The following is a 13,030-nucleotide window of genomic DNA, read 5'->3' as shown; positions in this document are numbered from 1 at the left end:
TTATCAAAACAAAATTACAAATGCATAACAAAAACTATTCCATGTGTTTAAAGACACGACTCTAACTGCATCATCCTTTGTCTGTGATGATTTTCATGTTGCTTTAGGATGCTAGAACTTGAAGTATTCTGGATTGGTAAAGACATCTTGAATCGGAACGGGAACCTACATCCTTGTCTTCTTGCTTGGGGTAGTACTATCTTTTCAGGAGGGAAAGGGTTGCCTTCCTCTTTTCATGTCATGACCGTCTTTGTCTTGAAAGCATTTTATGCTCTCAACCATGAATTGTTGTTGTATCTCTTCTTTGTATCATCCTCCATTCTTGAAATCTGCTTGCAAAATAAGGCCCATGCCTTAATCCATTGATTTGGTAGATTGTGTGTGCAAACCGGATAGGTGAATTTCGGGTTCTGGAAGCTGCATTACATGTGTGGAGAAAACAAGAGCATTAACTTGCAATTGTGGAGAACAAACATGCAACTTCATATGTGTAATGGGTAAACACAAGTTTGCACTTGTAATTGGACCTTTAAAACTCATTTTCAAGTGTTTTTGAGTGCATTTTGGATCAATTTCGGGTTCTGGATGGCTGACCGCAGGTAGACTTTAAATGGGGAAAATGAATGAAGGTGTGAAATGAGTGGACGCAATGGTGGGAATAGGGATCTTGATATGATGGAAATGAAGCTTATGACCAAAAACAACAAGTGCGGATGGTTATGAATGGATTTTTGAAGAACTTTTCCTTGTTGATCATATGAAAAATGGGAAGAACTTTTACTTGTAATCCAGTTCTAAAAACCCGATTTTGAAAGAATGGGTATTTTTCATCTTTGAAACTTGGAATTTCAACAAAAGATGGTTAAAATATTACAACCATAAGGGAAGATCAATTATTTTCATCCTACTTGTAATCGGGATTTAAAATCCCGAATACAAGTAAAGAGGGAAAATGGGGAAGATCAATGCAATTCACAAATTGCTTTGCAAACTTGGAACAAAGGGGAAAATCTCTCACAAAAACCGATTTTAGGAAAGAGCAAAACAAAACTAACAACTATCATGAAGAGAAAGAATCTCTTATAGAAAAAAGAAGAAGATTCAAACCCTAGCCACGTTTTTGAAAAAATGCCATATGTATCGAAATGCCCCTTAAAAGCATGAAGAATCGGTCAAGTAAAGCACCCAACTTCCATGCCTAGGCAAGACAAGCCAAAACGATTTAGGAAAGACAAGATTCGTGGCACTTGAATAAGAAAATCGTGGCATTTTTCAAAAACGTTTTTGCTATTAAAACACCATAAAACCAGCGATAATGTCTAACAAATGGCATGAAGAGAGTTGGAAAATGCATAAAAATAGCAAGGAATCCAAAACGCCTTCCTTCTCGTAAGATTTCTCCACAAAAATTGGTGGAAATTGACAACAAAATCCTCCAATATTGCTGGTTGGGTTTTTGGGAAAGAACAACAAGTTTCATTTTACGTGTAATAGTGAAAATCGGGTTTTAATTTCCATATTACAAGTTTAAAATGTTACTTTTCTCTCAACAAGGCAAAATCAGGTCTTAGAAATCCAATTGCAAGTTTAAAATTCCTCAATTTACACTCTATGGAGAAAATCGGGTTTTTTGGGCACAATAGCAAGTTTAAAATTGTCACTTTATTCCATTTCTAAGCAAAATTGGGTTTTAGAAAGAGATGCAAGTTATAAATAACTTGTAAAGGGAAAATAAAATCCCTACAAGAAATTTTAATAACTCAACACATGTAATAGGGGAATAAAATTCCCATTACAAGCAAAAGACATTAAAATAGGGGTTTTACAAAAGAATTACAAGTGACTTTTAAATATACAATTTAAAATTAACTTGTAACTTATCCAAAAAATCCCTATTATGACTTAAAAAGCCAAAAAGCCAAAAAGTATCAAGGGGGAAATAAAAAGTAAGTTACAAGTTCTTTTTTCAATAAAGTGCACTTGTAATTAGCCAAAAATTTCCCTACGAAGACTAAAACAAAGAAAATCATTAAAACTTGCAATTCAAGGAAAATTTCCCACCTGCAGTCAGGGAGAAAAAACCTGAAATTGAAGGAAAGACATAGAAAACGAACCCAAAATGCGATGAAATTTGAAACGTGGTTCGAGGATGGACTGAGGATTATGTCAGTCCAAGGGCGAAGCAAATTTTGCCTCGGGAAGCGTGCCATAGAGTAAAATCTTCAACCTGCAGTGACTGTTCTGAAACCCGAAATTGCACAGAAAGCTAGGAAAAGGAAGACCAAAACTCCCCAAAACTTGGACAATGATGGCAAAGACACCCCCCAATGATTTGACACTATCAAATGTGAGTTTTGTACCTCGTAAAACGTGCCTTGGAGACAAAAATGACACTTTTTAGGCAGAAAATTGTAGGGGTTGTCACATTTTTGAGAATCCAAAAATGAGGACAACAGCATGCCGACTTGTTGACACATATCAGCATGTACCTTTGACACTACTGTTTTATGAACTTAAATTTATGATGAAAATGATTTGTACTTTCTTCAGCATATTATGTGGTGTGCTAAAACCTTTTTTTCATTTTGTATCTTTCTGAATTTTGTGCATTTAGTAGGTTTCACCTTTTTTGTTTGCATGCCAATTTGTTGACACATATCAGTAGGTACCTTTGACACTACTTTTTATGAAATTAATATTTTAGATGAAATTGATTTGTACTTTCTTCAGCATATTATGTGGTGTGCTAAAACCTTTTGTGCATTTTGTATCTTTCTGAATTTTATTTTATTTTTCAATGCTTATGTTGTATGAATTCAGAATTTGATGTATTTAATTTTCTGAAATTTGAATACATAAGTATACACTGTTAATTCTTTGGCATCTCCATCTATATACCTAGTGATTGAAAATTGGAGTCCACGTCACTGTTTCTGTCCCTGCCTGTCTTCTGTTTGCATCCTCATCCTTGTCACCCGATGACTATGCATTAGATAGAAAAATGAAAGATGCATTCCCTGATTTGAATATTGTTCAGGAGCAGATCTGGAGAATGCAAAACAAATGAAGCCAGAGGAAGAGAAGTTGCTTAGACAAGATAGTGATGGATATATACCAGAGCCGCATCTTTATGAACTATATGATGAACCACTTCCTTGCTTTGGTTGTGGAATTGGCTGGCTCTGGTAAGCTAATTCCTTCTGACCTTGAGTAAATTGAAGAAAAACTTTCACGTGTTTGTTCATTTAGCTGCACATAAAGTAAAGTTTGAATTAAAAAAATAGCTCTTGTTAGATTTTCCTTAGTTTATTTTTTTATAGAGATGACTTCAGAAACTTGACGTAATTGCATTTGACGTTGGGTTTAGTGGGCAAAACTGTCTATTTTATTGTTTTTGAAACATAGTATAGAGTGGTAGTGAGATAGTTGTCTTTGGAATTGGATTGATAGATGTTAACTCTCAAAGCAAGGTGTAGCTGTATAATTGGTCTGCTTCATAAAATTAATCAAAATTCTTTTAGGGTCACAAATACTGCAGTGCATTTTATAGTACTTTTTATAATAATTTTTGTTCAAAGTGAGGAAAATACAAGTTTTTAACTTTTTTTTAATTCAGACATTCAATCTAGTTATTTTAGGTAGTTTTTTTTATCTATTCGTGTGTAATGTACCAAATTGTTCGGTTTTCACTCATTCATTGACAACTTAGGCTTCTGAGGACAACTCTTAATGAAACTAATAAATGTTAAGTATAAATATACTGTCGTGATGATAGATCACTTGAGTGGTCCAGAAAATTTCCAAAAGCTATTTTCTTTAAATATTATGGACTGTGGAAGCATTAAATATCTAATAAAACTAGTAGTTTTAGTTTTGACATTCATTAAAGGTTAGGAAATGGAGGCTAAAGACATTGCACACATTGCTTATGGCTGCACTTACTTTATTCCAAGAGTGATGCCCACCAAGTAGATAAACTGTTGACAGTCTGAAGAATACATGGTAACAATATACAGATACATAAAACAACCAGCGAAAGAAGCACACAAGGCTATCAAGCTTCATGGCTGTTATGAGTAACAGTCCTATCCTTCAGGAATTCAAAGGCCAAGTGGTTGTTTGAATGGGGGTTATAGTCCACAACAGTTGTGTCCTTCTTTCCATAGCTGATTTTTGCATCTCAATTATCACTTTTTTTACATATCATGCATTCACCCTGGATCCAACAAATAATGCAATGAAAACCATCCTCCATAATCTGATGTCAACAAACAAAATCAACAGCCTGCACCTTTGGTTCTATCCCGAAGCACCAGCAGATTTACCCTTCGGAGAAAGCATTTTAAGACTCGGGATTATCAACCAGTGGGGTTTCCACAAACAACTTACTGTTTCTACGAGTTCCAACAAATATCTCTGGAAGTCATCAAATTTTCTTTTCAAGCAAGTGAAATTGGCTTGAGAAATTGGTTGCTTTGCATATGCATTTTCCAGTAGAACAGGCCCTAGAGCAAGAGCTAAATTTATGGAAGTAAGATAAACATTACAGTTTATTGAAAGATAGCCTTTGGCATTGTGGGGATTAATGAGGCTCACTCCATGGATCTTTACAGGTCAACTCTTCAGTATCTTTGTCAATTTTTTGAGTTCCCTCCTATAATTTCACTTCTATGACACAGCTACTTCATTCCAATTAAAACCAGAGACATTCTTGAAGTCACATCTCTTTGAACCATGTATCCTGACAGCTGATGCTTCTTCCCTGTTTGGCCTGACTGTCTAGCTATTAAATAGAACATCAGAAAAGATAGCAATCAGCATAAGCAGCTGAAGTCCACACAGAAGAGAACTTTAGCATGAAGTTGTGAAATGCCAAAGAGATCTTGAGAATCATTAATGATTAGAAGATGCCTTGCATCATTGTACTTGGCATTTGACATTGTATAATTACAAAATTGATATAAGCTTGTTCACATGCTTTAATGATCCATGCCTTCTGTAAAAGGAAATCTAAGTGTGGTGTTGAATCCTGCATGCTAATTACCTGTAGGAAATCAGGATACCTCAACCTGAAGCTAATAAAGGGGCATTAAAACCATAGCTAGAAAACTATAAATAAAATCTGCATTTATAAGGTGAACTCCTATCTACAAATCTCATATAAACCATAAGGAAGTACTTCAAACAGGAGAAGCATGCTTCTAATAGCTACGACAATACAATTTACCTTCTCTTATCGTCATATAATTTACATTTACTTGGAAGATAAACCTTATGTTATTATTTCTCCGGTTTCTATACTAATACAAAAGTGATGACATCTCTCCCACACACAAAACAAGTATGCTTACCAAAAATAATCAAACAACAGCAGGGATAAAAGTTGCAACATTATAATTCTGTTATTTCATCTCCAATTGATTTGCTCCTGAGTTCATGTTTACCAGTTAAACTGTTTAAAAGAAGGGGATAAAGACATATTATGGAAATTGTTTGCAATCAGGCACTTTTGATGAAGATCATACCAATCAATTACTGAAAATCAATGGAAATTACTTCAATAACTTCTTAAATCAGATGCCCCTGTTGGGACTTGATGAAATCTGACATTAAGCCTTGCTCTAGGTGACTGAAAACTGCTGTAAAAACCCTGTGATACTCTGCTATTTTCAGCACCTCTCACACCTACGTTTCGAGTGATTTTTCCTGCCTTTTGGTCTTTTTATTTCTATTTAAAACTATAACCTACTCTTTGAACTGATCATCCTTTCATATCATACATTGTTTCGAAATCAAAATTTGAATCCGTTTGCATGGAGCACAACACTACATGCTCTCACAACGTTTTAATGAAACAAACTTTATTAACCATTGACTGTCGTGTGCCCATGCACCATCGTACACACATTTGGCTATATGATTGCACACTGTTTTGTCTGATTTTTTTGAAAGGTTCACAAACACATTATGGGGGGCATTCTTTTTAACTTGTATATGTAATTTGTGTTTGTGAAAAAATGTTCCTATATAATGAGGCATGTGGCTTCATAGGTCTGTGCAGATTTTTGAATTCCAAATTTATTCTTTCCTTCATATTGGTGTGTGCTTCACAACATTACTGCAATTTTTGTTTCAGAACTCTGTTTATCCTATGTCTGGCACATACTTCTAGCACAACATTTTTTTTATATTGCTAATCATTTACGAATATTTTAACATGAGAAGAATACAAGCTCTTGCATGCACAACCATGAGATCAATAATATCTCCTTTTGAGCAATCACACTAGAAACCACCTATGGAAGACCATGAGTCACAACTTAGAAATCCACTTATTTAGAAACCGCCACATGTTAGAAGTGAACTATGGAAGACCAAGAGTCACAACTTATCCCTTTGGGATTTCAATTCGGGTCCGCACATTGAGAACTCAAGGCTTTAACCAATCAAGCTCATCCCCTTGGACTACTTCTAGCACAACTTGCAATTTTGACTGTATAAAAATCAAAATTTGGTATCACTTAGTAAGGTGTGCTCCATTCAAGACGGGTGCAGATTTATTTGTCTTAAAACTGTATTCCTAGCTTTAGGTACATGCCTTACTGCAGTCCTGTTGGTTTTAACTACTGTGAATTTGGTCCACACGATAAATGGAGTGCACCCATACAGACACTTGCATGTTTTTGCTTTTAAAAAATCACCCTCTATACTACATGGTGTGCACTTTATAGAGGGTGTCACCTAGTGCATGCAGATGAACTATGGTGCTTTGTTCATTTAAACTTCTATGTTCCTCTTTTAACAAGGGGCGTGCCTCTATAAACTTGCAAAATTTTGTTAATTTTCAATTTGTCTGCTCTCTTATGCTATATGGTCCATGTTCAACCATTGACATACGGACTTTTCTTTTTGAAAACATTTCTGTATTGACTTTAATGCTTCACTCATATTTTCCAATTGTCAGGTGTACGTTTGTACCTCAATCCTGCTATGAAAGACTTTAAATAGACATAGGTTTCCCTCCGTCCTTTAGTCTGATATGTGGTTTTAGCCTTTAGGTGATTGCAATTTAAACAGAAAGTCTGCCCAAAACAACACTTCTATTCCAGTTAGCTTACAGTTCCAATATCGAGGTATATTGCCACAAAATATGCACAAAATCTGTGTTTCTGTGTATTGACATCTCTCTAGATCTCAAGCACAAGTACAACGGAAGCAAAGAGATACCAAGGATTGTGAAGAAACAACAAATTTACTTCACAAAAGCCACATGTAAGGTAATAAGCTTGTGCCAAGTGCAGGCAATTAAAAAGATTCATTACTAATGTCAGTAATCTTCAAAGAATCATTAAAAAATGATGAAATTTTGAAGAGAGAATTTTTTAACATATTACATTGAAAAGAGGGAAGCTTTACTCGCTGAGAAAGGGATTAAAATATAAAGGCCTGCTGGCAAATGATGGAAGTCAATTATATGTCATCTACATTCATCATTTACCTCCATTACGCTACTAAAATATGTTTAATTGTTAGACTGAATGGTCTGGGACATGGAATTGTAAAGAGCTGAAATTTCTTCAAGAACAGGAAAGCAAAAATAGGAAAAAAGTCCAGATCAGGTCTGGTCAATGCAGATGTCTCAATAATCCAGACTGGACAGGATCTGTGACAGATACAATAGGATTTGGTAGTTATGGCCAAAATGAATCAAGTTTCTCTTATGATTATCTATGAATGAAATCATTAGTAAACTAAATATGGGTATTCATTCTTATTGATTTGGTATAATATAATAATTTCTTTGCAGGTAACCTGCAGATTATACTATGACTGAGGGGTGTTTCTTCCACCAAATTCCCATGTGACTTTCACTGGACCTTTTTTATTAGGGTTAACAATTTGATTTTCTAGATCTCTTTTGATAATGTCTCTTGAGGAATTTAACCTGGGCATAAACTATTAAAGCTTCGATGCTTTTACCATCTGACTTCATCCCATTTGATGGGTATAATATTTTTTATAATAAAACAAAGTGATTAAGCCATACAATTCAGATCTTGTTTCAACACACATGCCAGCATAAACTCACGTCCAAATAAAGTGTCATAAAAGATATCTCATGGGCATTTTGTCATGCTTAGATATTTGGTCATATTGTTGGTTTGCCTTCCTGCATACATGGTAGTCCCTGGTTTCCATTAGATGCCCTATCTGAGTTCAAGTTCCAGCAACCCCTCGATGTTGGAGTCTATATTTCCTCAGTTTTTGATGTCTTATTGCTTGATTGGCATTTCCTCTATAATTTTGATCTAAGTTACCGGGTTCAGCACTCAGAGCCCAAATACTAGTCCTGGTTCGAGTTCGGTTTGCGTCTGGTTCAGTTCGACAACAGTCAGTGAAGTCAATACACCCCCCGTTGCAGTTGTTGTCGACGAAAACACTTGTTTGCAGGTTGCCGTCGATGAAAACACCCATTTGCAGTTGCTGACACTAGTTTGCAGTTGATTGTCGATGGAGGGAGAGATAGAGTTGCTGTCGATGAAGGGAGGGATTCGACGAAGAAGGGTGGGCTTCGAACAGTGAAGCCTTCGATAATTAATTGGCTTTCGGTTTATTATTTTAGACTTTAAAAGCTTTTCTGTAAATGCATAATTCACTGATTTATGATTTTATACACATTTTAAAAATATATGTTATTATAGAATATATTATTATATTATATTATATATTATATAATATAATAATATTATATTATATATATATATATATATGTATATATATATATATATTTTCTATTATTTTTGTACTAACGAACCCAAACCCCTTTTCTAAAATTTGCCATACCGGCGTACCGGTTCTTCGAACCTGAACTGGTGCCCGAACCTGAACCCAGTAACTTAGATTTTGATTCCTTGCCAGCTGTTATATAGTTGGCTGGCTTTGTTTTATATTTTGAGATTGATATTATTTGATAAACTGGTTACAGTTTTAAAGGTTCAAGTTTTTGAAGAAGCAACACAGTTTTGTCATTATGAATTTTATATATGTTTCCAAAAAACAATCTGCTTTCATCAAATTTAAATATCACAACCCTTGGGTTATGCATAGAGCAGGATTTGCATTCAAGTCCCCAGGCCTTTGAAGACAAGTTCCACAGTCAATATCACAAACTAATCACATGTACAAATATATCTATTAAAGGCATGATGTTTCCACAGGCCATGAAATTATGATAGCAAGCTTCTGGGAAAAACTTTGTCGAAATTTTCTTATGTTGCTTTTTGAGACAAAAAATTTCAACACATTTTTTCCTAGAAGCATTGTTATAAACAATGTATCTCTTCTGTTGCTTCATTTTTACTTTACCTAGCTAGTTACACGAGCTTGAAATTTAAAAAAAAAATAGATGACACATAACTTTGAATTCATAAGATATGTAAAGAAGTCAAAACAATAGAAGACATGCACTAAAACATGAAAGAAGTCAGCAAGTTGACAAAGTACAATTCTGACTCCATCGCCCTTTCTGAGAATCAACCTCCAGAAACTTATCATAGGCAACTGACTATAAATCATTTAAAGATTCTCAACACATTAGGAAAGGTACGCATTAGTGTGTGGATATTTTAAGATCACCTTAATTTTTTTCTTAATCTTAAATTATAATTATCTCTGTCATTTAACATAACATGGTAGTATGTTATGAGTTTTAATTAATTTTGTTCTGGTTTCATTCCTTTATTTCAACAAATTGTCAGAAGTTTTGAAAGATGCATTTTTGTAAGTATTTTGAGAATTGTCTTCATTTATCTTTTATAAGAGTATTGAAAATCATGCTGGATATTATTGGCAGCTTTCTTTTGGGATTTGTTTTTCCGCTACTTTGGTACTACGCTACCTTCCTATACTTGCGAAGGTACTCTCGCAAGCAGCCACGAGAGCGACCTGGTCTTGCAGCATGTGCAATTGCTGTAAGTTAAACTTTCCCTTCCAGAATACAAAGCATTGATGCTTGGTGTTTATATCTCGTAGGTTGTCTGTTTATCTAATCTTTTACATTAATGATCTTTCTTGTTCTTGTTTAGTTTTCTAAAATGACTGATTATCATTTGTTCAGTGGTTGATACAATGATGAAGATTAATTTCAATTTTTGACACACTTCTTGTAATATAGTTAGTTATTGTTGAAAAAGACATTGGTCATTTGCACTGTAGTGCTTGTAAAGCTAAACATGGTGATTTGTAATTATGCCCTGTGGTTGGTTAACAATACATGGATATTCTAAGGAAATCACCTTGAGACTTGCATCTCTCTCTCTCTCTCTCTCTCTCTCTCTCTCTATACGTGCACACATGTGGTCCAAACCTGAAGTGAATTGCTAGTAACTAGCTTAGCCTTAATTGACAAATAGGATCGCTAGCAACTTTAAGTCAGAGTGAACATATGATTTTTGGTGTTTTGAACATAATTAGCATATTTGATTTGTTTGGTTCTGGACCCTGGTAGAATGAATCTGTGTAACTGCAGTTTTTTGAGAGATTAATAATTGTATTTTCTGTGTGTTATGCCTGTCACCACTAATGTTCTTTTCATTGGCAGAAACATATATTATCCAATTTCTAGCAAATTCATAATTTAGTAATTGGGTCTAGAAACTCATTGTATTTCAATATTGATCTCAAATCAATAATAATGATTTAAATCTACAAGTCAATTATAGTTTGAGAGTACCTAATCATATAATCAAACTTTTCTTTAGAGTCCATACACAGAACCTAATTCATAACATTTTTTATTTAGTCCACGGTTCACTTATTAGACCATAAGGGAGTTTGAGCTGCTATTATTTATTTTTTCCAAATCAATTTGGTAATTTTAAGTCAATAACAATTAATACATCAGATCCTCCCGTATAGTTTTATTCTTACTGGTACATCTTGCAACATTTAAAAACCTGGATACAATTACACTTTTCCATTGATAATCTATTTTTCCAATTTCAAGCTCTCTTGCTTATCAAGATGAGGTAAGTCAAGGCTAACGCTACCTTTTGTCAAGTTAGGACAACCAAGTAATAGTTGCCCCTTTGCGTATTTTTTTCTCAACTGGTACATATGGTTGTTTATTAGTGCAACGGGATTTTGGTTAAATAACCTATCACATGCAGAAAATCCACATTTCCATTTCAAGTCAAATTATAACAGCACTAGCTAGTATTTTTTTCTTTTTCTTTTTCTTCATGGCAACTCAAATCATTTGACATCCTACATGTTGCAACCCAAATAAAAATTCAACCTCACCAAACATATTATAGTCAATCTATAGTGTTGGTTAACAGATTTGCCTTTCTTTAATATTTTTTTTTATAATGACTCATGCATACCCCTGCTGAAAAGCAAAAGAAACCAACAGTTGGGTGAACCAATTATTGGCTTACCCTCTGCATAAGAGTGCAGCTCCCCATATGATATTCAACAAATTTTTATGCAAATTAATCACAAAGAAATGCACTTTTTACCAAAAAGCAAGAAAGGCTTTCACATCCATTTGTCAATACACTATGAATGCTACAAAATAATAATTCATAAATGTAAAGTTCACAGACTTTAACTTTGAATTTTTCACTCTTATATAAAACTTATTTCACAAAGTATGCTCAATGTAGTATGAATGCTGATTGATATTCACTCATGCCTCAAAGGACAAGGGGGATCAAAATCATTCAAACAACAATAAAGAGCTAATTTCTTTAATCAAATGAATTCATAGACTTATAGCAAGCGGATAATCAAAGAAGTAAAATATTCTGCACACAAACATATATCCCAACAAAGATTTGTTCTTTCATTCAAACACACAGAAAAGCCATGCAAAATATATCATTCCATTCATAGATAAAATATCTTCCCTAAAAATTCCAAAGGGAATTAAGTTTGCTAATCCCAATAAAAGTTTTTCGGACCTTAATAAAAGCTTGCTTCATTACATATATAGCCTCCAGGCTAATAATTTTTGAAATAACCCGAGTTTTTTTAAACTCTATCCTAGGGTTTAAAGAAACTGTTACTTAAAACTGTATAAAACTTAAATGACCAAGAGCCACGGATAGAATAACAGCTCATTCGTAACCCGATCAAGACTCTGACGTTGTAGAGGAAACGACTGGTTTATCCTGTTTCACCACAGTACCACGTACATTCTGCCACTCCAATTGTGCCGTTGAGAAGTTGAGGATGACCTGATAGTGTGGGAGCCCAATATGCAAAATGCGTTGTTTCCAGACTTCTTTATCCATGTTTACCTGCATCACCTTAATTTTATGCGCTTCCAAATGATCAAAGCAAATTGCTAATATTGACTCTATCCTAGCCACCTTGGAGAAGTCATCCGTAGTTAGTGACTTTGTTTCTTTAACGAGTTGCACTCTTTCCTTAAAATTTTTGACCATGTCTGCTGCGAGCTCGATCGTCTGTCCATCGTTCTTCAGGAGTTGTATATTGATGCATTTCAAATCTTTCTGCATCGTATCAATGAACTCTTTTCATCTTTTTAACAATTTGATGGATTCTTCGTTACCCTGTTTAATGATTGAGTTTCTGCATTCAACGTTTTTCCTTGACACATACAATACATTGTCATCCAAATTATCCACAGTCTTCTTGGCAAGAAATTTCATGATCCCAAATTTCTGCACATCATTCATCTATGCTAAGACTGCTACCCATTTCTTTCTTTCTTTGTCCCATGTTGTAGCTTCCATCTCCAGCTCTTTACTCACTGTTATAGCATTATCATACACCTTGATTAAGCTAGCAATGTAATCTGTACCTTGCTGCACTATGGAGTCCAGCCATTCATAAAAAATCTCAGCTATCATATGGCTTCTTTGAACTTGATCCAATAGCTTTTGGTTTACTGGTGATTTAGGGTTGAAGGACAATGACATCTGTGTCAGAGGCTGAGGACTCGGGTGATGTATGGCATTTATATATTCTGCCATCTGTGTAACGACCTGTTTCAATTCCTGCT

General features: G+C 34.6%; 1 protein-coding gene across 3 annotated transcripts in view; it reads left to right on the top strand.

Annotated features, from left to right (window-relative positions):
- The window catches only part of LOC131046588 (large ribosomal subunit protein eL20z), a 78,682-nt gene that overhangs the window by 47,100 nt on the left and 18,552 nt on the right, over positions 1-13,030 (top strand). For 2 of the 3 annotated variants that reach the window (XM_059210964.1, XM_057980353.2), the window contains 2 exons: positions 3,038-3,185; positions 9,854-9,971. In XM_059210964.1, coding sequence (XP_059066947.1) covers positions 3,038-3,185; positions 9,854-9,971 — 266 coding nt within the window. The remainder of the gene's footprint in view (positions 1-3,037; positions 3,186-9,853; positions 9,972-13,030) is intronic. The other variant, XM_057980355.2, reaches the window with a different exon arrangement.

Source organism: Cryptomeria japonica, chromosome 9 (genome assembly GCF_030272615.1).
Source record: "Cryptomeria japonica chromosome 9, Sugi_1.0, whole genome shotgun sequence".
Taxonomy (NCBI): domain Eukaryota; kingdom Viridiplantae; phylum Streptophyta; class Pinopsida; order Cupressales; family Cupressaceae; genus Cryptomeria; species Cryptomeria japonica.
The sequence above is the reverse complement of the archived record's forward strand: the minus strand, read 5'-3'. Positions and strand labels throughout refer to the sequence as shown.